This window comes from Myodes glareolus, chromosome 14, assembly GCF_982192425.1.
Source record: "Myodes glareolus chromosome 14, mMyoGla1.1, whole genome shotgun sequence".
NCBI lineage: Eukaryota > Metazoa > Chordata > Mammalia > Rodentia > Cricetidae > Myodes > Myodes glareolus.
Window position 1 is genome coordinate 53,323,916 of NC_142039.1, and position 26,400 is coordinate 53,350,315.

A 26,400-nucleotide genomic window follows, 5' to 3' on the forward strand; every position below is an offset into this window, starting at 1 on the left:
GGCCACTATTGGACTACCTAGCCTCTTCTATGTCAGGCATGTCCAACCATGGCTTGAGAGTTACAAGCTGTTCAGGTAGCTCTGAATGTGAACCAACACAAAATAACAATCTTACTTAAAATATTTTGTGACTTTATTAAAAATTATTTTATATTTATGAATGTCTTTCTGCATATATGCTCTCTCTCTCTCTCTCTCTCTCTCTCTCTCTCTCTCTCTCTGTGTGTGTGTGTGTGTGTGTGCATGCATGTGTGTGCCTGGTGCCGATGGAGGCCAGAAAAAGGCATCTAGATTCCCTAGAACTGGAATTTAGGCTGGTTGTAAGCTGCAGGTTGGGAGCTAGAAACTGAACTTGGGTTCTCTATAAGAAGAGCAAGTGCTCTTAACCACTGAACCATTTCTCCAGTTTCCATCATGACATGTTTTTGTGATTTTGTGTGTTTGTGTATGTGTGCATGTGTGTATGTGTGTACTTGTGTGTGTGTGTGTGTGTGTGTGTGTATGAGAGAGAGAGAGAGAGAGAGAGAGAGAGAGAGAGAGAGAGAGAGAGAGAGCATAAACTTTGTAGATGGCAATGTCACATGTTAATACTGGACACAGTGAGTCCATTCTAGTAAGCCTTCTCTCCTTCTCTAGAGAATACTGCTCCTAAGTTAAAAACACCTAAATGTGAAATCTTTCTAGCTAACTAGCTGAGCATCTGCACTGTGAAGTGTGGGCCCTTCTCCCTGTGTGGCAGCGTGTCTAGGCCAGAGCGACGAACATCTGCCTCAGCCCAGGGTCACAAGAGAGGATCCTATCAGAGCTTGCCAGCTGTGGAAAAGGTCAAGTTTAAATCGTGACGTGCCTTTGCCTCATCATAAAGTCAACAGTGGTAACTGAAACCATGGCTAAGCCAGGGGCAACTGTGCTTCCTCTAGCCCGAGGAGAATGCTGGAGCGGGTGGGAGGGAAGCTCTGGGATACAGACAGTCAAGGGTCACTGTTCCATGGGTAGTGATGGTAGGTTCTAAGAGAGACTCTGGGAGGATGCTCACAGTTGAGGCCTCTAAAGCAGATCAGAAAGCAAGGGCAGGGTTTGCGCTAAGGAGGCAGAGGACATAACAGGCCATCACTGTGGGGATAGGGGAGAGGCGATGATACCTAGGTAACAGCCACTCAGTCTCAGCCCTAGCGAGCAAGAACTAACTGCTCCTGAGTGCTGGGGGAGCATTATCCCCTTCAGAGGGTGGCATGAAGTAAGAGGCTCTGGCTAACATACAGGAAGGACTACAAAGGCCCCTCCACAAAAGTGAAAATGGACTGAATGTCTAATACCTATCTCATAATAACCGATAATCCTTACATGCAGGTCTATCTCTGGTCCCAGAAGCAGTAAATGTCTGATCATCTCAGTTCAGCCCTTGGACCTTTAGTGACATACCCCTGGGTTCTATCTGTGGACTAAGGGCATTTCCTGGGGATTTCCATCTTTGGCCAACACAGCCAGAAGTTTGCAGGAGGATAATGACTCTGACTCCATGGCCACTTCCCATGAGAGCAGCCTTGCTTCTCAGGGTTTAGAATAAAAGTCTCCCTCTGGTCTTTCTGCTTCCCAGTGCATCTTATGAGGCTCCTTGCTTTTTATGGAGGGTATTCTATATGTGCTGTCTCCTGACAAACACTGGGGAGCTTCTCAAGGGCACTGAGCCTGATTACTTTGTCTCGGAGCCTCAGTACCTGAGGTTTGGAGACAGTTATGTGCTGTAGGGTTTGTAGGATGAGAAAATGATGTTCATTCATTTGCTGAGCATTTTATTGTTTTCCCAAATGAAACTGTTTACTCCATGCTTGCTCTATGCCCTGCATGCTGCTAGATGAAGGCAAAAAACAGAACAAAACAACGCCCCACCCCCCAAGTAAGAAACCAGACACTGTTTCCTGATGGAAGCTGCATTCTGACTGGTAGAAGCCAAGAAGGGCACACTTTTCCACCCAGAGTCCTCAAACCAGACTCTACTCATTCTAGCCAAGGGACACAGGGTGATACCTGCACAGGCAGGAGGGCAGCCCTGCTATGAAGTACCTTCCCTGACCCGGTAAGGGCCAACATCTCTCTTTTAAAATTGTTTCCAACTCCACAATGACCTTCAAATCATGAGGTGGCCAAACTGCTCTTGTAAAGCCTAGTGAAGCTGCCATGTCGACCGAGCATGAAAGACTCTCGCTCATAGAGAGGCCCTCACATTCCCATAATCCAGCAGTAAGATGCCAGGTCAGTCATTTTAGCAAACTGCCTACAGTGACTCACAGGTGTCTCCCCTACATGCTGCATTCCCTCCAGGCACCCTTAGGGAGTCTATCTACCACAGGGACCTAAGACAGCAAACAGGAAGTAGGAAGCTAAACTACCTGTCCTTGGTGCCCCACACCACCTCCCCTTGCATATTCCTGAGCCTGCTCCCAGAAAGGCCCTGCTGGTCTGGTTCCTGATTTTGGCGTTCATAAACCTGAATGAATTCTGAAAGGGAGATGCCCTAGGTCAGAGAGTCCTAAATTAAACAAATCAGGTTAGCACAGTCTGTGGACTTTGGGATTGAAGTGTCAAAGGGTCGAGAGAAAGGTGGAGCATCCATTTTTGTGGGTTTCTTTCCATAGAGAGGGGAGGGGCTGACGCTGAGTACAGGAGTGAGAAGTCAGCCTGGGGCGGGATCCTTTGTGGGGACATTGGACTCCATGAGGGAGGTGAGTTCATGGGATTGGGCAAGGCTGCTTGTTCCTCAGAACTGTGTTAGAAAACTGCCGAGGTCAAGAGTGGCCTCTGTCTGAGTAGTCAGATGATGCTCAGTAAACGTTCCCACCCACGCTTTAGTCTCTGCTTAGTGTCAGTCTCTTCCCCCAGCCTTCCTTCCTGCCCCTGGCCAGCCTTGCTGTAACCAGCATCAGCCTGCCATTAGTCAGTATAGACTAAGAACACTATCCCAGGGCCAGAGTTCCCGGATCTCTTCAGATTTCGTAACATTTGCATATACATAGTAAGGTATCTTGGAGGGAGAACCGAAATCTAGACTTGACATTGACCTTGGTGTCATACACCTCACAAACAGTCGGAGGTGTGACATATTTCACATATGCATGGCATATTTCAGCATGTTCTGTGGTGATTCTGATTCTCATATGAGAGCAGGTGCGGAATTCTCTGCATGTACCCATGCAGTGCCGGATTGCGTAATAGTTCAAATTTAGGGTGTGGGAATGAGACGTGCTCAACCTGAGTTCCACCTGGACAGCCTCATTGAGTTCCTTGTCACGGTTACTCCGCTAGGAAGTGGGAGCTGTCGGGATCATAAAGACCCTGAGAGAAGTGAAGTCATTTCCCTAAAGACAAACAGCAAACAACAGCCTGACCCAAAGCTTGCTGTGGGGGCGTGGCTGTGATGGCTGCATCTTGGCTGTTAAGTCCAGGACAGTCCTTACCAGCCCCTCAAGCAAGGAGAGTCCTTGACGCGGTCTGGCTTCCTGGAACAGACGTACTTTATAAAGTACCCTGGTATTTGTGCAAGCCCGACAAGTGTCTACCTTTTCTTTAAAAGACCCCAAAGTCACAGAGGTACCAGTCATCTCAGGACACTGCGCACCCCTCTCTTTGAGGTGCTCAGGAGGATGGAAGCATATTGCCTCCCCGAGACTCCAGCTGTGCATCTAATAAAGAAGGCGATCCCAGCAGCCAGTGTTCATTAGGCACCTGCTACACTCGGCTCTGCCCTGAGTGAAGTCGGGAATTCAGTCATTTCTGCTTTAGAGGAGGAGAAAGGCACAGAGAAAGTCTGCCTTTGTCAAGGTCACACAGCTGGTCTGCTGAAGAACCAAGACGCTGAGTCCTTTTGCCCCTGTCCTTGGAGTCTGGGTGTGTCCTGATTTGGGGTAGCACAGGCCACTGTCAAAGAGATGCTTTATCTCCATACACTGAAACTCCTGAGTCTTATCTGACGAGGAAAAGGAAACCTAGGTCACTGTGTACACTGGGATTATAGCAGATCAGACTAGGATCAAGGGCTTATGGGTTGGGAGAAACACTGGAGGAAGGCTCTGAGACAGGGAACAGGACTCAGAAGTGTCAGAGATGAAGGGATGGCAGCAGCAAGAACAGTCCACCTCATGACTTTTACCAACAATTTGGGGCCTCATTGCACTATGGTAGGTTCCTCATAGGGAACCTATGGGAGTATTTGGATAAAGGAGCTGGGAGGGTGAAGGAGCCTATATTAAGGGGTAGTGTGTGTGTGTGTGTGTGTGTGCGCGCGCGCGCGCGCACGCGTGCACACGCGCATGCGAGTGTTCCAGTACTACAGAGAAAAGAGAATAATTCTCATCCTGTCATTACCATTGACAGTGAACTTTAGAGGCTGATATTTTGGCCATTTCAGACAGACAGGGCTGTCAACTGCAATTCCACTGACTTAAACAGTCCTTTAAATTGCTGTTGGGTTTCCATGAGCCAGGCTCTATCCTGCCCAAGCCCTCCAGCACCCTGTCTCAACTCATTCCTTCAACTAAGAGGCTGTTTTTTATTCATGGTAACCCGATGTTGTGAGTTGGGGGCGTTTCAGCCACTTCCCTTGTTCAATCCTCCCTAGTGGCCACTTACAGGTCCTAGTGAGTTAGTGCTGCTCCCGAAGCCAATCCGTGCCCACAGTGTGGCTTTCTCAGGTGCAGCTAACTTTTACCTTCTCTTCAAAACGAGCTTGTAACTTCCCACCATCCCCATCTGGGAGCTTTTACTACTGACAGCATTTAACTTGATGACTTACAAAGGATGACTACGAAGGACAGTTTTTTGGCTTGGAAATTTCACCCAGTTCAATGCTTGGTAACAACTCCAATTCCATCCCAGTTTCATTCCCACATAGAGTTTCCTCTATTTGGACCCGGAGGTGTAAGGTACGGGTGCTGCATCAGAACGATGGGTTCTCTACGGAAAGCACAGCCTCTTTGGGTGCTGACTCTATAGGAAAGCCAGCCTCTGGTACTGAACTCCAAGGCGGTGAATGACACATGAAGCTAGTGTTTGGAAGCAGTGTCGCCTTTCCCCATCTTGATCTCTAAATGAAATCTGGGCACACCATCAAGGCCAAGTTCAAGCCTATACTCAAGGAGGAATCCCATATTTCTGAAGTTAAAATAGGTGGGGTTAAGAATCGGAGAAGATGGAGTGTATTGCCAGTTTAGAGATATGTAACCTTGAGAAAAATCTTTGAGCCTCAGTTTCTTCATCTGTAATTGAGAGCTCTTGTATCGATCACTTGATATAACTGTTAGAACAGGTAAGATTATACAAGCATATAAACTGGTGCACAGGAAATTATGGGCAGATGTGCATGTTGGTTACAGTCCCCAATCAACTGTCGTATTTATATACCCTACAGAAGAACCAACCAGGCCCATGAATTAGCTATGCCCCTGGCTGCCTGTGATGACTGTTCTCATATAGATGGATGATTGTCTTTTATCACTAGGACCCAAACTGTCTGCTCATTAACATTTCCCATTCACCACTTAAAAAAAAATCTGTGACAATAGACATTTACACCCTTGATGCCAAAAGGTCCTTAAAATGGAAGAGAGAAACACTTGTCATAATCCATGTTGTAACCTGCATGGAATGGCCTGCTTGCCCAACACCAGCCCATGGCATTGGAAGTCAGACTTACCACACAGAATCTTTGGTGAGTTTGGAGCTCACGTTCCCATCTTCATCCAGGAAGACATCCATTTGCAAATTGGCATCATTGTCATGGGCTGAGAAATAATTGGTAACAACGCGTGCTGGGATCCCAAGGCATCTTAAAACTGGAGGTGAAAACAATCGCATCAACTCCTCTAGAGAAACACAGTGAAAAGTCTTTCCCTATGCAGGGCTCTTCTCCTTCCCAACATGAAAAGGCCCTTCCTCGGGTGCTCCACACCCAAGAAGTGCGACTTGTTTAGTCCCTTGAGAGCTGGAGAGAGACTGTGTTTTTGGAACCAAGGATCAGGTGCCGAGGAGATCATTCATAACAGAAGTCACGTGCTACTTAGTAGTTTACTTCCTAACCACAGCGTCACCAAAGGAGCAGTAATTTAAATCTTGTACATGGGATTTTCAGAAAACATAGCTTTTAGAAAAACCATCATAAGCTAGGGTTAGCAAACCCCTCAGTGGGACACGCTACTTCCGGATGAAATTCGCTCTTGGAACACTCTGTACGGAGTGCAGCACAGATTCATTGGACTTGTTAGATAATAAATTACCTGGGTGCATCTCTTGCCATATGCACCTATTGATTAAGCTTAATCCAAATGCCCTCTCTGACTCCCAGGATGACAGCCATCAGGGCTCATTGGAAATAATTCAGCTGACAATTTCAAGATTAATGACTTGGCTTGCCTTCCTCCCCTCCATCAGAATAATTTAGCATTTTTTTTTAAAACAAAGACTATCCAGCCCTTTCAACAGAACAACCTTTGGAAGTCCAAATGTGAGTTAAGTGGAGCTCTGTGTCCTGTCCTTTAAATGACTTGGCCTCAGTCACCAAACAGCAGGGTGACAGCCACCACTGACTTCCCACTTCTACATTCCTAGGCAACCTCTACTGACCAGTACAACAATGGGCACTCATGATCTGTTCCCGGCGGATTCTAATGGGAATTGTTGGACACTGGTTCACATTATCACTGAAGGGGACTTGTTCCAGGGTCTGCCTTCCTCTCAGTTTAAGACAGGGGAAGACTGACTTTGGGGTATCAGTTCCTCCAATCAATACAAGTTTGTATTGTGAACTCTTTATAGTGCAAATCTGCCTTTGCGTATTTTACCACCAAAGGCTGTTTTCAGACATAGAGAACCAACTTCCTTTATGCAAGCAGCATATGTAGATGCAAGGTTTCACTGTCTTATCTGGTTCTAAACCGAGAGGTATTGAGCTACAGCAGTAGGTGAATATTAGGTTAGATTACAGATTTAGATGTGGGAAGGACTGAGGTCTTTTACAGTTTCCTGAAATGAGTTCAGGGGAGCGACTTCTTCTCTGTGGAAGTTTGGCTTTAAAGTCCCTTGGAACACAGTCCATCCAACCTTCCACCACAATGGCTCAGGCTTCTGTCTGACATAGGACCAGTCTCCCGGAAGGCAGTTGCTCCCAAGAAATGAATGTTCTCTAATCCTTGAATGTAGTCAAACGGCTCATAAAATATTCTTATACAGGCCGTGCCGTAGGAAATGACAACAAAGGAAAGAAAATGTCATTTCTGTTTGTGTGGAACAGGACTAGGTCCTGGTCTGTCACAACTTTATGCTGAAATAGGTGGGTCTCACAATCATTTAAAACAGTATCCTTTCCCAAGCCTATATCCCCCAGACTCTCATTTTAAAAATGTGTTATTAAAAACTGTTAACTAGGCAAAGCACTCTATTAGTGAGCGGCAGAAAGGACACTCTGACTTGAACGTATTGTTTCTCTAAGGTGGTAGGGACAGTGTGTGAATGCAATCGCTACCCACAGTGAAGACAGTGAAGTAGAGTTTGTAAAATATCCACTGGACTAACTGTGACCCTGCCTGGGCCAAGGAAGGCAAGTGCTCTTTGGTAAAATGATGCAGAAGACTCAAGAGAACTGCCTGTCCTCACCTGTTTTGCTCTGCAGGTTGGAGGTTGGATGGACTTTGCGCCAGGAGGGTAGCTGGGGAGGTGAAGATGCTCGGTGAGAACTGATCCCTACCTGGTCTGGCTCCCTGAGACTGACAGGCGAAGGGGAAGATGAAGTGGTCTGACTCTCCCTTTCGAATCTAGGACAAGCTTCTATGTACGTACTAAACACCTCATCAATAAACAAATAAGTGTATTTATAGACTGTTTCAAGAAAAAATCAGAACATACCTTTCCTTATTATTTGCTATTTTAGTTTTTCTTTAATCTTTAAAAGACATGTTTGAAATGGCTCATGATTTCCCCATTTCCTTCCGCAGCCCCTTCAACCCTCCATTGCTCTGGGCGTCAAATGATGGATCATGCAGGAGACAGTCTATCATTCTTCTCATAAAGATTCTGCAGTCTGAGAGACTGTGAGCATATTTGGCCCAGCACAATTTAATTATGCATTGACTATATCCCAGAATAGTCACCCATAAATTCTATAGAGCCAATGGGACCTTTTAAGTCTCCTTGCCAGGTTATAGATAAAATGACTTGAAGTAAAATTTCTTTTGTGTTAAAAATCATTACTGTATCGAATACTTACATGTGTTAAAGACACCAGCAAAAACCCAGCACTGGCCATATCGGACGGGTGTTTCAGAGCTCCTATATTCTAGTAGAATGTCAACACTTCCTGTCCAGGCCGATGGAGGGATGCCATAGGCATACACATTGTCCCATGATCCAACTAGGACACCTTCATCATCCTTGGCATTCACCTAAATGAGGCCATAAGAGGTGAAAAAGAAGAAAGGTCATTTAGAAGATCACCTCCCCAAGACTGGCATGGAGCAAGCTGAGGCTCCCAGTGTCTTCAATGTATCCTGCATGGTGTAAACACCTCCCATTCCTGGTCAGTTTACCATCTTACCACCAAGGGTAATGGCGGAAGACCAAAGTGTGCAAAGGGAAGATCTGATGACCAAGACTCTCCTGAGCAGTGTTATCAAGTGTAGTTGAATGGTGAGTTAGAAGAGTCTTCTAGACTTGATTTGAAAAACATCCCTTGAGTACTTGATTTGGCCTAGAATAATGGGGAATGTGGGAGAAAGCCCTGCAAAAGGAAAAGCTAGGAGGGGATCTTGTATTGGTGAAAGGTGGGTTTGACGGACAAATAGGAAATCAGTGATCCAGTGGGCTTTGACTTCCATGGTTGGTATTAGGGCTATGAACTGAAAAAGGGTAATACCTGTTGCCAAAGGCACCATTAAAAGTCAGTGGGAAAATAGATTCTCATGGGTACTGTACATCACTGTTTTTTTTAAAAATTTAACTAAGGAAATTCTCTTCGGGCTAGAGAGATGGCTCAGCAGACAAGAACACTTGCTGAATAAGCATAATGACTTGATTTCAAATTCTCAGTATCTGTGTTAAAAGTTGGGAATGGCCAGTATTGTGAGAAGCGGTCAGGAGGATTGCCATCTCTTCGAGATCTTATCTCAATGGTGTAAGGAGGAGAATGATACAGCAGGACACCTGATATCCTCCTCTGGGCTCTAAATGTACATGTGTGCCCTCAACATGTGTGCAGACAGCACATACGCGTGCCACACATACACAATAAATAAAATAAAAATATTTCTTAATTATTGTTTAAAATGATTAATGTACGTATATATGCATGCCAAACACACACACACACACACACACAAACACACACACACACACATATATGCACATATGAGTTGAAGCTCAACCCAGGGCCTTGTACTAGGCAAGTACTTTACCACTGAACCACACCTCAGACTAGTTTTATAGTTATATTAAAAGGCATTTCTCTTTACCTAGTGGGTCTGAGATATTATGATTTTAGTATGGTAGAGACTTAAGTAGATAGTGGCAAGCTAGAATATTTGAAAAAACCTTGATATACACTTGGAGTAGAAACATCTAGTATCCCTTATGTGTACGGGCAAAGACAGGTGATGTCTAGACAATGAAACAAAGAGCAAAAAAGTAGCAATTTTTTTTTCTTTTTGGACACTGCTGAATCTACCTCTTTGGATGGATCTTTCATCAGTTTAATTGTAGCCAGAATCCAGGTGAGGAACAGAGGGAGTTCTTTTCAAAATGGGTGCTGCCTCATAACTGGCATGACAGGGAATCTGAATACACAGAGCGTGGTTTGGGATCAGCAATAATAACATCCGCTGAGCTCAACAGAGAGACATGCGATCGCACTCCTCCTGGGCCTACTGGGAAGGAATCTGCACTCTAAAGCATGATCCACAGGTCGTTTATAAGCACATTAGTTTAAGAAGTGTCTGTCCGGATAATAGCGAAAAGCCATTAATTAACACGGAATCCGGGCGATTAGATTATGGAAGCTGTAGAAGAAAGATGAACACGTGGCAAGTCTTTATGTATTGGCTGCTTCACAGGCCTGCTGACCCCCCCACACACACACCCACAGCCTCACAACCTGCTGGACTTCTCCATTTAGCCTACTGTGCTTGACTGGAAAGGACTCTTATTCTGAAATGTTTCAAGAGTTCTTTGAAACCAGATTCAATCTGTGAGAGTATGTGTGTCTAAATTCCAGCAGGTCTGAATAAAGAACTGGCACTCCAAAACTGTTCAATCATCAGGGCCATATCCAACAACCACATGGGCTCTGTACATTGAATATGCTTAAGCCTTTTTCCTTAGGAGAAACAAGGGCCAATCAGGTGGAAGCGAATTCTGATGCGAGGAAGACAGAACACATAGAGGTAGAGCTCCAAGGAGAGGAGAATCAGCTGGGTTGGAGGGCGGTCAGGTTGCTTGGGGTTTGGCAGAGGAGATGCCATTCGAGCTGGCTAGAAAAGTCTCATGTAAGTAGCCAGTATTGGGTGGAATGCAATTTCCCTCCTTTGACTTGGTTTCTGGGCAGGCGAGACTGAAGGCTTTTAGGTAGTACTTAGTTAATGTGCTGAATGTAGAAAGAATGAAAAGTTCCCAAGTTTCTTAAAGACCTCTGCCAGCCAGTTCAAGCCTTTGATGCAAGCTTCAACTTCAGCCTACCCTTCTGGTCCTGTTCTGGAGCAGAACTTGTCCTTGCATATGGATTAGATTTTCAAAAAAAATCCATGACAACTTTGATAGAACATGGGGGAGTGTCTGCGATATGGTCTGGCCTCTGTGGAGGGGCAGCATGTTGTCATTGAAAAGTCAAATAGAGTCTATGGATCCCAGAGGCAAAAGTCCTGAAACTGTGTTTCTGATGTCTGATTTTCAGATAAATAGCCATTAAATAGAAGGCTACTAATAGCACAAACTGAACCCAATCAGCTAGGGAGAAGAGTAAGAAATAAATAGCCCTCTTCCCTAAAGACCGTTTAATTGTTAATGCGGAATGCTGCCCTTGTTGCTAGATAAATCACAATTCTCACTTATTAGCATTTGGCCAGATTAGCTACTGTGTTCTAATTAGAACATTGATTTCTAAGGAGCTCAGACACTGAGAGATACGTCTTCAGTGGCAGATGAAAAGGGTTAAAGTAAAATAGCCCCTTCTGGACAACAAAATCTAAGGGCATGCTGCGAATTTTACTTTCTAGAGTTGGCTGTTGTAGCAACCTATTCTGAACTCAAGGTTAGACGGGGCAGAGTCCAATGTCATGGCTTTGAGTCATCGGTGGTCTAGCACACAATTCAAACCTGGAACCACAAACTAGAAGTGATCTTTAGTGTTAATATAGCTGCCTTAGATTTCCATCCTTGGGATTGGAGAGACGGCTCAGAGATTATGAATATCGACTGCTCTTCCAGAGGACCCAAGGTTCAATTCCCAGCACCCACTTATTGGCTCACAACCATCTGTAACTCCAGATTCAGGAAATCTGACACCCTCTTCTGGTTTCTGTGGGCCCTGCATCCACAAGGTGCACAGGCATACATGCATGCAAAACACTTATATACATAAAATAATTTAAAAATAAATTAATAAAAGTTAAATTTTTATCCCATCATGTCTACAGAATTGGAGAAATGAGAAAGTAGATACCCCAAAGTTATTACCAGCAACATCAATGTTATAAGATAATGCAAGAAACTCTAACACCCAGTGACCAGAGCCAATGAAGATTGTGAATGGCCCAGGGAAGCAGCAGGTCCCAGATTCCAATCTACCCACTGGTTCTTCAGAAGCCACACTGCTGAAGCAACACAACTCTACAATTTTTCATCTATATTTTAAAATCTGAAACTATAATGCTATTCTATATCTACATTCTGACAAAAAATGGTAACAATTTCTGTGGAAAAGAATGTGTGGGAAAAGGTCACATATCAAAAGAGACAGATATTCTGTGACTATGACATGAAAATATTAGAAAACCCAAGAATGTATCCTCACAAGAATGAGCTCTATACTTTAGCTTCTGCATGAGAAAGCTAATGGAACCTTAAAAGAAGGAGAAGATGGACTCTCTCCTAAGTGCATTGCCCTTCCCTGCCCCAGTCTCCAGTGCATTTCCTAGCAGACCATGAAATACACTGCCCTCAGAACTGAAGGTCTGAGAAGAAGCAAACTCCATCTTAGGTGGAGAAGAGTCAGATTTTATCTATCAGAACAAATAAAATACCAAAAAAGAACTGTATATAAATAAAGCATAAAGATAGAAGAACAGGAGACCTAGTTGGCAGGAAGAGGGGAAAGAAGAGAGAGTATCATATGTAAAAGAAAACTAAGGAGCATGAAACATTTTCTCACAACCTATAAGGAGATCATTAACTAGAAGGACAAATGGATGGCCAAATAATATCATTTTTGAAATAATAATAAATCATTAACTTCAAGATACAGAGAAGAGAGTGTTAAAAGTATACAAACGACAACAAAGAGAAAGGAGATATCATAGAAAAATGTTAATGGAAATACAGAAGTTGCTAGAGAGAAGCTAAGAGCTCTCAGGGACACAGATGATATAGAACAAAAAAGTAGAGACCCCTCAAAATGAAACCAAAGGCATGACCATAATCTAGAGAGCCATCTTTGGTCTGTGGTTTGCTGCAGGTTCCTTACCTAGAACTCATAATCAATTTGTATTTTATATAAAGAAAAAATTGCCCGGTCATCTAGACAAATGGTGCAAATAAGCAAAAAATTGAGAGAACTGGGCTGTCTTAAGATTTCTCCACCATCCCATTCAGTGACAAAATATTGTTAATCAATATTCACACAGTCCCGAGAGAATGGTGCCTTAATGACATTAGGCACTGCCAAGTTTTACAAGGATAGGGGCAGACAGCGTAAAGTCCCAGTCATGAGGAATTTCAGACAACATAACAACATAAACTCCATGAAATGTACACTTGAGTATCTTCCAAACTACAGTACAGAAAGAGTTTAAAAGCCTGTAAACGCAGGACCAAAAATCACTGTAAGAAAAATGAGACTTGAGTGTTGAAGGAGAAAAAGAAAGAAAATGATCGTGATTCAGTGTGTTGGTCTCTCATCATTAATTGACACCATCTAAATTAAAATATAATTTCAAAGTACATAATTACTTTATGTTTAATTGGTTTCATAATTTGAACTAATTTCAGAAAGATCTGTTAGGAAATTATATCTCTTATGAAGAAACATTTATTTGAACTTTAAATTTTTTCTGTACAATTCAGTGTGTTTCTTCTGTTAAAAGTAGATTTAATACAATTAAGTAGGATGGGAGCATAATCAAACACAATTCTTTAAATAGCATGATGCCACTTGGTATAAATACAAACAAATGGGGACACAGTAAAGAAGGCAAAAATAGACCCATACAAACACAGTTAGCTAATGCTTTGTCAAAGCTGCAAAGGAAATTTCCAAGGCAAAAAAAAAAAAAAAAAAAAAAAAAAAAGGTTCAACAAAGGCAGGTAAAACAACAGGGTATCATATGGGAAAAGGACCTTAGGGGTCCAGAAAGGCTCACAGAGGTTAGAAGAGTCACAAGCCTGAGGAGACATATGGTGGACGGGTTGAGCATCTGTTGAAGAAGAAGAGACTCTTCGCTGGAGTAGCTACCTGCAGGTAAGGGAACGCCTTCCTACGGTGTTGGTGAGGATGTTGGTTAAAACAGGCATTTCAGCAGGCAGGATGGCAGTGCCTGAAGGAATGACTACATGGTACATTAATCTACTTCCAGGTATGGATCTGAAAGCATTGGCATCAACCAGTATGTCAAAGAGATATCAATGTAACTGATAGGGGGCTGGGTAAGGAGCATACAACATATAAACAAACCCAGTTGAAAAGGAGAAAAAGATGGCAATATTGTTTAAACTTTATTTTTTATTTTTTTATTATTAAAAAATTTCCACCTCCTCCCATTTCCCTCCCCCTCTCTCTCCAGTCCAAAGAGCAGTCAGGTTCCCTGCCTGTGGGAAGTCCAAGGTCCTCCCCGCTCCATCCAGGCCTAGGAAGGTGGCGTATTGCTTGAATTCCTTATTGAGAGAAGTGGAATGTTTTTTGCTTTTACCTCTGCCTTTTCTTTGTTTTCTTTTTAACTGAAAAGAGAACTTTTGTAATAGCCATTGGAAGTAGAAATGTGTATAAATCCACTCTTTTTACTTCTACAACAAAAGTTTGGTTACAAGTTTCTTCTTAATTTTAATAAGTGTATTTTCTGAATTATTTACTGAATGGGAAAGGATGATTTCTAGCACTATGCAGAAGACAAAGGATCAAGAATGGCCAAAACTATACTGATGGAGATCAATATGAAGGCTTCTTGATCCATGGTTAGCTGCAGTAATGGTCACAGGCCCTGCTGCCCTGAAGTAAGGGAGGACAGCAGAGTCTGAAGTTTTCCGCACTCGTCTGGTCATTTCATTTCTAACCAAGCTACCACATCAGTCTGAGAGAGGCAAAAGAAATGCTCAAAGGAAGGATAGCATTTCTAATAATGGCTTCAACAAATGGTGTTGACAAAAATAGATAAATTTTCAGGGAATAAAAAACCTCTACTCCACCTCACACCACACAGAAAAACCTTTGAAAAGAAACATTGGGTAATTTATGTATGTCCTGTAAAAATCACATGCTCTAGACAGAACTATTTTAAAAAACAGTTTAAGGTTGGTGGTGTGACTCAGTGGTAGGGCACTCACATAATATTTATGAGCCCTAATATGATCCTCAGTACCACAAAACCTAATACAAATACATTAAACACTGGAATTTATACCATTTAAAAATGTTCTTAGAAATGAGGTTGGCAAGATAGCTCAGTGTGTAATGAAGTCACTAGAGAGTCAAGTGACCTAAGTTTAATCCTTGGGACCCACATGACAGCTACAGGAGAAAACTGACCTCCATACATGACCATGCCATGGTACTTGCTTCCTGACACCCATCTCTCCCCTGCCTCCTCTCTCTCTCTCTCTCTCTCTCTCTCTCTCTCTCTCTCTGTCTCTCTCTCTCTCTCACACACACACACACACACACACACACACACACGCACACACACACAGAGCAAAGAACAGTCTGGTAGGAAAGAGCCTCTACATGTATCTGAGAAAGGCATGGTTTTAGAATATACAACACACAACAACTCCCTCTCAGTAATTAATATACTAATAACTCAATTGGAAAACGGCATAGACTTTGGAAGACATTGTACTGAGAGAAGTATATAAATGGCCTAAAGTATATGAAAAAGTACTCAGCATAGCTGTACATCAGAGAAAATAAAATTAAAACAGCGATTGGATACAGCTATGTTCACATGAGGTTGGGAAGATTTAAAAGACTGGAGTCACCAAGAACAGATGAGCCTGCAGGAAAAGGTAGACTGTCAGAAGTTTCTGGAGAAATGTAAAACATACAACTCTTCTGTGCAGCTAACAGAGGGGTACCTCGGAAAATCAAACACATACATATCCTGTAACATAGACATACTAGCTTTAGATGTTTGTTCCACACATAGAAGAATATGCACATCAAAAGATGGAAGATACCACGCAAGTTACAGAGAAAGAACTGTCGTTAATCACTCCGTTGTAGGCCCTGTTTGTAAGGATACCAATTAGGCAGGCAAGACGTGCCCATGGGTGCCCACACCAGGCCTACTATGGAGTAATGGAGTTGATGTCTTCCCTATAGAAGGGAATTCATAACTGGTTATTGTAAGCCTGGTTAAAAGCCCGTCTGTCCCTAACCCAGAAGCCAACTCCAATTGATAACGCCTGCCAAAGGAAAAACTATTTTTCTCCAGTGGAGTCTCACTGTGTATACAAACCATACTTAAGGACAGGCTCCTTGACCAGCAGTGGATAGCCAACAAAAAAATGATCTCACTAATAATTTTGAAGGTTTTTGTTTCACAGTGCTTTGTCTGGGCATTTTCCTTTATTTTACAGATCTTTCAGTTATATATTTTGTTTATGGCTTTTCTCTGTGCGTGAATGTGTGTCTCAGCATCTACACGTCCTATGCTTTCTCTTTGGCTCTTTCCTTTCTCTGTTTGTTTGTTTGTTTTGTCCTATTCTGGTCTAGTTTTATCTTGTTTTATTATTGTTGCTGTTGTTTGGATGCCTGAGAGAGACAGAAACGATGTGGATTTGGGTGGGTAGAGAAGTGGGGAAGGATCTTGGGGGAGTGGAGGTAGGGTAAGCTGGAATAAGAACATACTGTATTAAAAATAAAACAACGGCAAAACTATTTCCAGTTAAAAGAAAGCCCATGGCTGAGAAGGATGCAGACTGAGGAAGCTACTACTGTTGTTTTGCAAAAAGTACAAAGCATGCCTGTCAAAATACCTTCTAAATAACTATATGAACCGCCATAGAATATCATTGTCAGCGTCAGTCAGGGAAGCTTCTCAATGCAGTGGTCAGTGATGACCGCAGAGACTTGGAACCGGTCAGAGTACAGAGAACAAAGGGTCGTTGAATGTGCGTCCACACAGGGAACATCCCTATTGTCCCCAAGGCTCAGAGGACTTTAGGAAAGAACGCACAGCAAGTCTAAGAGCCAGCAGAAGACGAGGAGCCGTGGGAAGTGACTTCCAGGTGTGGTGTGGCTCTTATGCTCATGAACTCAGCGCCATTACAATTGCCAGCGTGAGCTCTCCATGGGAGAGGGCCTGTCAACAACTTGTCATGGAGTGGGGAGGCCTCATGGGATTCCACATCTCTCTGAGGATTTATACACAGATGATGGGGGAGTAGTGGGACTTCTATTCTCCTGTCACATAAGCTCCTGTACACAAACTCCTACCCACACTCTTGTGAACAACCTTGGTAACACTCATTGGGTCACACACACAAAGACGTGGACCTGGAAGGGGAGCTACTTGGGAAGAGGAAAGGAATTAGTGGAAGTTGAGAGAATAAGAGAAGGTATTGGGGGGTGGTAAATATGATCAAACTGTATTATGTACAGGTATAAAAAGTCACATAAAACTCATTATTACATATAATCAATATATGTTAACAAGAAAAAATGTAAAGAGAAAAGACCAATCAGAATGCTAATAATAGCTGTGTAGTGGCCCCAAAAGGGAATCATTTCAAAGATTCATCAACAAACAAGCAGAACGAGAAGTTGCGATACATAAGACAATAAAACGCTGTTCATAAAGGTGAAGACTTGTGAACAATTTATGGAGTGCAAGAAGCCAGTCTCAGTCTTCACGACCTATCTGTGTGAGTTTCCAGAGGAGGTGAGTATAACTCGTGGCATGGAAGGACAGCAGCGTTCCTCAGGGTGCAGGCCAATGAGAGAGACACAAGGCAAGTGCGAGAAACACCTAGTCTTCTTTTCCACCACCGTATCCCTACTGTGTGCTATAGAGCTGGTTGGTATAGAACCTCGGTTCTCAACCTTCCTAATGTAATGATTTCTTAACACAGCTCCTCATGTTGTGGTTGCTGCCCCCAACCATAAAATTGTTTCATTGTACTTCATAACTGTAATTTTGCTGCTGTTATGATACTGTAAATATCTGATATGCAGCATATCTGATAGATAACCTCCAAAGGGGTCACGACCCACAGATTGAGAATCACTGGTATAGAATAGATCAACAAAAATGCTTGAGTGAAAAGGGGTAGATGGGAGAGGGGAAAAGACAGAGGAAGAAGCCGGAGAAAGGGAAGGAGATGAGATGGAAACAGAGAGGGCGTTAAGTCTCTGTCCTAAGAGGTCCCTAGGCTGTGCTGCGTTGTAGCCATCTGTCCTAGAGACACTGGTCCCAGATGAGACCAGCTCCGTCTGCACAGCTTGGAGGGAGTGCTGAAAAGCAAGAGCCCGTGCTTCAGAAATAGCCTGTGTGATTACAAAATAGATGCTGTGTTGAAACTCATTCCAGGAAGCAATTCAGGGAAAGCAGACATTTAGATTGACTATGATTATCACGTTGGAGAAATAGCTTGTAATAAATGTCTCTTTTTCTCCAAAAATATGGGACAAACAGGCATAAGAAATGTAACCTTGATAATTGAGAAGCCAAGCTGTTTGCCCACAAATGGAAACTTCATTACATGGCTGGCTTTTACCGCAAGAAAAAAAAATGATGCCCGAACTGTCCCTCGTCACCCCCACCTGAGGGGAAGGAGTCACTCAGATGGAAAGGGTGACAGGAATTATATCTTTATGCCCAGGGAGCTCATGTGCTAGGGACAGAGGACAGGGCGCAGATGCATCCAGGGGCAGTGTAGCATCCTGTTTGCAACAGTAGGCTCAGGCAGCCAGAGGTTCATCTCCAGAGCTATGACCTTGGATAAGGTCAACTGACTTCCTGATACCTCATCCTGTCCACCTGTCCGTTGGTTATTTAAAGAATAGACAGATATGCTTTCTCACAAATGGTTAGGCAGATTTGTTTTGTTTTGTTTTGTTTTTCAGGACAGAGTTTTTCTGTAGCTTTGATGCCTGTCCTGGAACTAGCTCTTGTAGACCAGGCTGGTCTTGAACTCACAAAGATCCGCTTGCCTCTGCCTCCCGAATGCTGTGATTAAAGGCACTTGTCACCACTGACCAGGTTTAGGCAGATATTTCTATTAGATAAATTTTTACTTTCCCACTTTTCCCTCTGGCTTCTGATAGATTTGTCAGTTGTCCAAAATCTTCAATAAACAGAAGTGAAAATCTCTGGTGAGAGAGAGACCCATGTATGTCTTGCTGGGAACGGGTTTGTCCTGATCTTCCTGTGTCACCCGATTTCCATAGTCATTCTGGATCCACAGGTGCCTTTTGCTTTTAGGAAAATCTTGATCTATTGTTCTATCTTGAAACCTCACCATGCTATACTGCCATAGCATTCTTCATGAGTGGCAATCAGTAGACTCTCTAAAAGTTGTCTCATGGGTACGCCTACTGATTGGGTTGTGCCCTTACTGTAGGGTTTCAGGGATTATCAGTCAACCTGCTGTTTCCCGCCATTTCCAACGAGGAATGCCTATCCTGATATTTATGGGCATGAATCATGGAGGTGAATGCTAGCAACAGAAATAAGAGCTGATCATTTTGAAGACATAGAACTCTGGACAGGGTCTCAGTTCCTTTCAGGAGCCTTTCTTTATCTTGCAATGCCAAGAGACCGGGATTTTGCAAATGAGTCATGGGGACCTGATTCTTACAACACGTCAGTGAAAGATTTCTCTCCCTCTTCTCAAAGGTGGTATGGACTCATATCCCTGTGCATGCACACATAACCTGCTAGAAATTCCCTTCATAATCATTGGAAATACTGACCAGTAATTATATAAGTAGAGCACAAAAATGGGAAAATACTCATTTTTACTTAGTCATGATTTTTGTTTTTTTTTTTTTTTAAAAAAAAAACTAATATAAAAAGATGTGAAAGAGCCCTGGTGGTGGAAGGTGGACAATGACCACAGGGTTTCTCTGATTGAGTCCCTCCCTCACAAAGGGGCTTTTGTCTGCCTTATGGACCAAAGGGAAATTTGGGCATTTCTTCGTACAAATCTAAAATTTCAAACCTAAAAATCCAAATTTCAAATCTAAAAGTGCTAGGGACTGTACTGTGACTGGTTGTATGATGAGAGAATAGATTTCGGACACTTAGTTCTGACTTTAGGGCTCATTTGGAATGAATCAGGTGTGAACTTCTTAATTTGAGGAGATCTTAAACTGTAATTGAATATTTGTAATTGATGTTTATTCCATGAAAATGTTTGTTCAACATGAAGCCATCATTTAAGATGGGGAAGGAAACAATTGAAATAAAGGAAGAAAGAAAACACAAAACGAAACCTCATCCCCTCTGGAGTTGCTTGGCAACGTAGCGAAGTAGTGATGATGTGTTTGTGTTTTCCCTCCACAGATGGGAAAATCTCCTAACAATTAGAGAAAAAAGCGGGGAGAAAGATGGACCAAGTGAGAAGAGCACTGGTTTCAGTCACTCTCTGACTGTGACCGGGGGCTTGGGGAGCAGAAGCAGAAATGCAGTTGTCTCAAGGGTCCGAGGAACCTGAGACCTGCCTGCAGCATGGTCAGTTTGATTTACTAGCTGGAGTTCAGATTTTTTTTTTAAGTAGCACTAAAGACTACATAGACCATCGATTGGTGGAAAAAGTTCAATCTTGAGTTAATTCCCTAAAGGCATAGTCAGAGCAAGGCATTAATGGGGATTAATGATGGCATTGTGGCTCGATATCAGCAAAGTCCGTGGTAAAAAATAAATGTGCACACCCCAAGGGAGGCTGGGAAGTCCAGGTTGATAAAGGTGAGAAACACTGGAATTCAAAATATGTAACTTTATTGATGTTTGTTTTTATTTTTCATCTTCCCAAATTTTCCATTAATCATAGCTTTTATTTTTTATTGCTATCAAATCAAAACATAGCATCCTTGGATCAAGGGGCTATAAATGTTGAGACCACATGGGAAGAATGTTAGTTGGGCGACCTTATGTTTTCTGACTTGCCGAGCAAGCAGGCCCCAGAGGAGCACATTCCAGAGCCCCTCCCCCATTGCATTGTCCTCCACTGCACTTGATAACCAGTCATTTGCTATAAGATCCACAATGGATGAAGGCTTTCTGTGAATAACAGCCTGGCTATGTGTTATTACCCAATACTTGTCACCTATTCCCTGCACAACAGGAAACAACAACAACAACGGCATGCAGTCCAAGCTTATTTCCATCGGGAAATTTTCTGCATTACATTGGACTTTTCTATTTGTCTGTCTTTTCTTTGAGATTATAAGCTCTGTGAAGGTAGAAACTATGTTTGGTTCACCATCGAACCCCAGTGCCCAGATATCTGTTGAATGAATGAGTTACAATTGCGGTTTTGCTAGTATCAGCAATCATCACCACATTTCCGCCACCAACACCCCTACCATTCCCCCTCACCACATGACCACCATCCCTATTGTCACCAACACCACCATCGGCAAATCAATCCACTGCAACTCTCATCCTCACCATAATTATTCTTTCTACCACCATCGCCGTTACCATAGCGCTACCATTACCACATCACCGTCATTATCAACATCCTTACCACCATTATCACTACCATGACTACCACTGCATCATCATCATCACCACCACCACCACCACTACCATTCCCACCCTCTACAAATCATCCTCATCATTATTGCTGCTGTTACCTGAAGCACGATCACTATGACATCACCATCATCACCATCCCCACCACCACTGTTACCTCTACTGTACGCTCACCACACTCTCAGTGTTTCTGTCACCATTTCCGTGATCATCACATCATATCACCTTCACTAGTACCACCCTCACCGTGGTTATCACTCTTTCCACCACTATAATAATCACTATTACCACTCTCATCATCACCATGATCACCTGATCACCTGATCACCAATACCATTGCCGTCACTGTCGTTATTATCATTCTTCTACCATAGCACATTTGGCATCTAATCCTCTTGGTGACCTCTTTCCCAGGGACACAGAGCCTCCAGCTGCTGAGATCTTGACACCTTTCCTTACTTATCCCCCCCTTCTAAATCCACCTATTCTTAGGGACTTGTCCTTTTCTAGGTGACAGCCGCACAACTTGATGCAGTGATTGAGCTATTGGCAACATTGTGCTGGCAGAGATGCTCTGAAGCAATATGTTTTGAGAAAGAGGACAGTGTCTAGTTCCAGCTCAGCCACTTATTTCCCACATGACCTTGAATGAATGGTAACGCTTCTAAGGGCTTCTGCTTTCTCATCTCCAGGACTCTGGAGAGGCTTCTAGAGCTCATGACTGATTTTCATGTAGATCCTCTACAGACAAAGCAAACGGACATGTAGGCAGGGCATTTAGGACTTGAACAGTGACTAAGCAGCCTGGTATCTGCAGCAAGAGAGGCCTCTGCAGCTGCTGCAGCTTCCCTTAGGGACAGTGCCAGAGCCGATCAGTCATGCCTTCTGGGGTATGAGCTCTGAGCACCCCAATAATAAAAATGTATAGGAAGAACTGAGCAGTCTAGGGACAAGGAGACCACTGTGACAATAGCCTGTCATTACTGATGCCTCCCGGGGTCTTAGAGCTAATGCCTCCTGTGGTCTCTGAGTCCATGTCTTTTTGGGGACTCAGAGCCCATACCTAGATGCTTCACTGCAACCTAAGGCAGCAACTGAAGACTTTTAACGTTAGGTGAGTGAAATACATTTTCAGATGTATTAACGAATCAATCCCACACCAGTTATGTTTTAAGGGGTTATTTATTTGGCGGGGGGGTAAAACTTACATACACCATAAACCGTCAGGAAGGGAGCCTAGTCGCTGGAGCAGGAGCCGGGAGCAGCAGCTGAGACCGAGCACCGGAACCAAGAGCCGGAACCAAGAGGGCCTATTCCGGATATGTTTCTCTTTTTAAAAGAGAAATATACCACGCCCCAGTGGGCTGGTATTTCAGCAGCTATTGGCTGACGGAGCGGAAGTCGCTCCCCGCTGCACTGTGGGCTCGTATTTCAGCGACTATTGATTGAGGCAGCGGAAGTTACTCCCACAACACAGATGTCACCACTTAACTTTTTCTGGTATACTTTCCAGCGGTTTTCTGAGGGTACTGTCACATCAGAAATGAGGCAAACAGTTAAAGGGAAGTAGTAAAACTTAGGACAATTATCTTTGTCAAGTCTCATGTTTTTCCCCCCTTTTTCTCTCTTAAATGAACCTATAACATAATATTAGTAAAATGCATCATTCCTCATTTAGGTGATTCTAAATAAGATGTCATCTGTGTAAGGTCATAACATCTCGGGCTCATTCCCCAGAGAGCAGGGTTAGAGGAGTTCAGGTTGTGAACTCCCTTGCGAAAGGCTGACAACTCCAGGCTTCCAGATGGTCACCCATGTTTCCCACTGTCTCATCGAAGGGAAATAATAGCAACCAAACATAACAATAGGAGATACTGGATACATAAAGCAGAATAAAAAAATTTTCCTTCGAAGTATATAAAAGATGTTCTTGCTAACAGTGGGAATTTCAGGTATCTGAATAGACAACTCTTCCTTTGAGACAGGAAGATGTATGTCCCTGAGTTAAGTGTTCTTCCCTGCTTCATGTGGTTAACAGAAGAACCAGAGCCAGGGGTCCATCTCTTGACACAGTCACAGGCCCTCTAGCGTAAAGCAACCCTCACCATCTCTTCAGTAAAGGATGGAAAGCAAGACAGAATAAGGCCTACTATGCAGGCAAGAAGGTGTTACAGCCATTCTATAGGAGGGAAAACTGAGCACAGGGGGGACTTGCAACGCAGTCCTTGTTAGGCTGATTTGTACCCACAAGGAGCATTTGGTAACATCTGAAGACATTCTTGCATGTCACAACTGGTGTTTTATGGGAAGGTCCTCCCGGAATTCCTGAGTAGAGGCTACAGGATGCTGTTGGGCAGTCTATCACACACAAGACTGGTAAAGCAGATACCTTGTAAGACTGGTATAGCAGGTATCCCGTACTACAAAGATTTTTGTCTGGAAATTGTACACTTAAAAGCCAAATTCATATTATCATTTGAAAGTTTGTCATCATCTGTGTTCTTTCATCCTCACACATACCCAGTTTCCTCCCCTGTCCTTGCCAACCTTGTGCGCCATGACTGCAGGAAGCCAGTTTGCCTTTGGGGCTCCAGTCAAGTGCTCCTGTGCCATCTTCCTGCTGGTTCTACTTTCTCCAGGTGCCCAGTCAGAGCCAGCCCTCTCCTGCCCATGACTTGCTGGAGTAACTAGCTGCTTTCAGGAAGGTCCTATCTGCAATGATTCTCATTGTGCAAGAACTGGAATCCATGCATGCCGGGTTTGTGTGGTCCTCCGGAAGGGTTTGCAGCTCACACGCATCTCTGTTCTACCACATCTAGCCAGGGGCAGGGTTAAGACACATTTGAAAGGGACAAGGAAAACACCCCTGCATCAGGTGCTGTCTGCCTGGGGTTTGGGGAGCAGGTGGGGAGAATAACATGGCCATAGACCTGTGAAGCTTGTTTTTGGCTTGACTCACCCAGCCTCATACCTGTTCTTTCCATATTTTCCTAATGCAGCTTTTCACATCTTAACATAAATGTTTAACTGGGAAATTAGAAGGTCAGTTTTGGAGGCTCAGTGTTTCAGCTTTAAAAATCACTATAGCTGAAAAGATTTCGGAAAGACTCACAAAGCTGTTCTGAGGATTAAGAGAGATGGCATAGGTGACTGGGTTTCTCTCACAATTGAGCTCTCTGTACTGTACGGGGGAATCGAGGGGGAAGTGGAAAGATCACTACGAATTGCTCAGAGCAGTCCTCTGTCCTTTAACATCCAAGGTCAACCCCATCCAGAAACAAAATCAAACCCTCACCACGCTATCCTCTATGCACATTTTATCTCTCTGGTTCCAGGCTGTGTAACTATGATGTGCATTGGCCAAGTCTGAACTTTAGGGAGAGGCTCTTTAGACCTAAGGAAATGTTGAGGCAGTTTGAATTGGTGTCACGTGTTTAATTCAATACCTAACATCCTCCACCGGGTCAGATGCAGCCACAGATGTCTGGGTAAAATTGTCTCTGTTTGCCTTCCTTCTGCACTGCTTTGCATTGGCTTGTGATTTCCATATTTGTTGAGAGTACGCACAGTGGGTGTGGAAAGTCAAGTCAAAGACCACGTCATTTTAAAATGCTTAAGAGGAAAACAACTCATATACCATCACTCCTAAATATTGCTTCTCTCTTCACTGAAACCTGTCAGGGTTGTTTCTAAGGAGGAAGAAAAAAGAAGGGAAGTTTCTCTTCCAATAGGAACCATAATGAATGAGTGCAGGTCCAATGTGTGTTATACAAGAACGCTCTGTGGACATTCTCAGAGGCCTTTAGGATGGATCCTCTTTTCATCATGTAATAAAATAGCATCAAAAAGCAAAAGCTGCCTATTTATTTTATGTATTTAGATGTACATGTTCATTATTTAGGGGTCAGGGGTTGAGCAGCCCTCTCCCAGGCTTCACACATGTTAAGTAGACAATCTATGCTCTCACCAGTGAGCTGAGACTCTGGTCCCAAGATTTTAGAAGTTGGATTCTGCTTTCATTTTGTAAGATCTAGTATGTCTTAAATTTCCATGTAACTTAGTTCTTAATAAAAATAAAAATCACTATTTTTAGCACCCAATCAGAATGTACATATTATATCTTCCCTGGCCTAGTAATTATGTGTCAACAGAATTGATTTTGTTTGGCTGAAAAGATGCACAAACCAAAACTCAAAGATAAAATCCTTCCAGGGAAAATATTTTCGGAGCTGTAAAGGCGAAGGTAATATAACGATGTTTTCCATTCAGTCTTCCTATGTAATGATGTGGCCTACTATAACTGAGGAGTGCTGTACTCCTGGACCAGACATGATGCTCGTTCATGCACCGAAGGTCATCTGAGAACTATGAACATGGTACAGGTTAGGACCATGCAGAGTCGCTTAGTTAGCTTCCTACCCTAGTCCTACCCTTCTTATTCTTGGGCTTCGAGCTCCTCTTCAGCTGCTCCCCTGGGAGATTTCTGCATTCTTGAAGAGGTTGTGGGACCTCCTACAGCGAATAGTGAGGAAGGTAGACTGCATTGAGATGCGGAGTTGGCAGACCTAGGTTCTGGCAGGAGCTTTATCTCTGACAAGCTTTCCCTGTCCGGTTTTCTTGCTGTGAGACGACATAAGTGATGAATGTCCACTGACTCAGAAGATTTCTGCAGAGAATCAACACTTATTTATGAGCGTAAAGCCCCATGGTGTGGTAGTATTGCATAGCAACTAGGATTGACTACACAAGGTATTTCTTTCTTTTACAAAGGATTTACTTTATTTTTAATTATGTGTATAGGTTGAGAATGTGGTGCACCTGAGTAGATGAGTGCTCTTTGGAGGCCAGGAGAGGGGATCCATTCCCCTGGAGCTAGAGTTACAGTTGCTTGTCAGCTGCCTGATGTTGGCGCTGGGAACTGAAGTTGGGTCCTCTACACATACTCACTCCATACTGAGCCATCTCTCCAGCCCCAACCATTTATTTCTTGACTGTCTCCATGGGTGTAGACACGGAAAAAAATCATGTCTTATCTAGTTGCCTATATTTTTGATGTTTTATTGATTTATCATTTGGTTACAGTAATTAACATTTTCATCATGATCATTTCTTAGTTTCTAGATGAGATGTTTAGCTGCATAGCGACTGGCAAAATGACTCAATGGGTCAAAATGACCTGGCACCAAGTTTGGCATGAATCAAAACCCACAAACAGCTTTGAGTGGAAATTTTCATTTTG

General features: G+C 43.3%; 1 protein-coding gene across 2 annotated transcripts in view; it reads right to left on the bottom strand.

Annotated features, from left to right (window-relative positions):
- The window catches only part of F13a1 (coagulation factor XIII A chain), a 169,514-nt gene that overhangs the window by 71,742 nt on the left and 71,372 nt on the right, over positions 1 to 26,400 (bottom strand). For both annotated transcript variants that reach the window (XM_048426831.3, XM_085699392.2), the window contains exons 7-8: positions 8,255 to 8,429; positions 5,690 to 5,828 (exon numbers count right to left, since the gene is read on the bottom strand). In XM_048426831.3, the coding sequence (XP_048282788.1) occupies positions 5,690 to 5,828; positions 8,255 to 8,429 (314 nt within the window). The remainder of the gene's footprint in view (positions 1 to 5,689; positions 5,829 to 8,254; positions 8,430 to 26,400) is intronic.